This window comes from Elephantulus edwardii, unplaced genomic scaffold (assembly GCF_000299155.1).
Source record: "Elephantulus edwardii isolate Elephantulus edwardi_28Jun2011 unplaced genomic scaffold, EleEdw1.0 scaffold00241, whole genome shotgun sequence".
Lineage (NCBI taxonomy): Eukaryota > Metazoa > Chordata > Mammalia > Macroscelidea > Macroscelididae > Elephantulus > Elephantulus edwardii.
In genome coordinates this window covers 4,066,502-4,067,524 of record NW_006399991.1, presented here as the reverse complement: position 1 = coordinate 4,067,524, position 1,023 = coordinate 4,066,502, and the positions used below count along the sequence as shown (strand labels likewise).

The 1,023-nt window shown below is 38.8% G+C and overlaps 1 protein-coding gene across 1 annotated transcript in view; it reads right to left on the bottom strand.

Moving 5' to 3' along the window:
• The window catches only part of EIF2AK3 (eukaryotic translation initiation factor 2-alpha kinase 3), a 200,157-nt gene that overhangs the window by 72,130 nt on the left and 127,004 nt on the right, over positions 1-1,023 (bottom strand). The window contains exon 5 of the mRNA XM_006898949.1: positions 537-771. Within this exon, the coding sequence (XP_006899011.1) occupies positions 537-771 (235 nt within the window). The remainder of the gene's footprint in view (positions 1-536; positions 772-1,023) is intronic.

Here is a 1,023-nt window from a genome sequence, read left to right as displayed (position 1 = left end):
AAACATGGGTGTGCATATATCTGCCTGGGTGGCAGTTCTGGTTTCTTTAGGGTATACTCCCACTAGTGGAATTGTTAGTTCAAATGGTATTTCTATTTCCAACTTTTTGAGAAAACACCTTACTGCCTTCCATAGTGGTTGCACTGTTTTATACTCCCACCAACAGTGAATAAGGGTTCCAGTTTCTCCCAACTTCACCAGCATCTGTTGTTTGGGAAAAGAGACTTTAAAGAGTCCCTGGAAAACATAAACAGTGAAGTGCTCAGCTGCTAACTACAAAGTTGGTGGTTCGAGACCACATGGAGGCATTTTTGAAAAGACCAGAGTTACGGAAAACCTAGAGTGCATGAGTCAGAACTGCGTCCATAGCAAATGGGTTTCAGTTTTATACAATTTGTATTTGTAAACTATAATTTAAAATCACAAATTTCTTAAATCATAAAAATTAAATCAGAATTTAGAAGTGGCAGTCATTTCTCTGTACCCAATGCATTTGGTGGCAACTGGGAGAGGAAAAATTCTACCGTTTCGAGTACCTGATATTCCCATTCCAGGTTTCCATCATTCTTACTAAACGCCATAACCTTCCAGTCAGCAACAGAGACTTTAATCACTGTGTCAATTATGGCCGCTTCCTCTTCTTCCACATCTGAAATTATTTTAGCTTCTTCTTTGTTCTCACTGGGTTTAAAGGTGCTTTCAATAAACCCAGCTCTAGTTTCCATATCTGGAATGTACCGCAGTTCAAAGTGGCCAACACTGAAATTCCACCTTAAATTCACAAAGGAATGATTTAGAAATTACTTCTAAATGAAGAAAGCAAATAATACAGTACTAGTATATATTAAAGAAGCAAACAATAAAATTTTGTGATGAGAAAAAGAATGTTGTTGTTGTTATGTGCCATCGAGTCGCTTGTGACTCATAGAGACCCTATGTACAACAGCCCTAAACTCCACTCTGTCCTGTGCCAATCGCACTGTCTCTGACACTCCCATCCCGATTATCCCAGTCACTGAATCA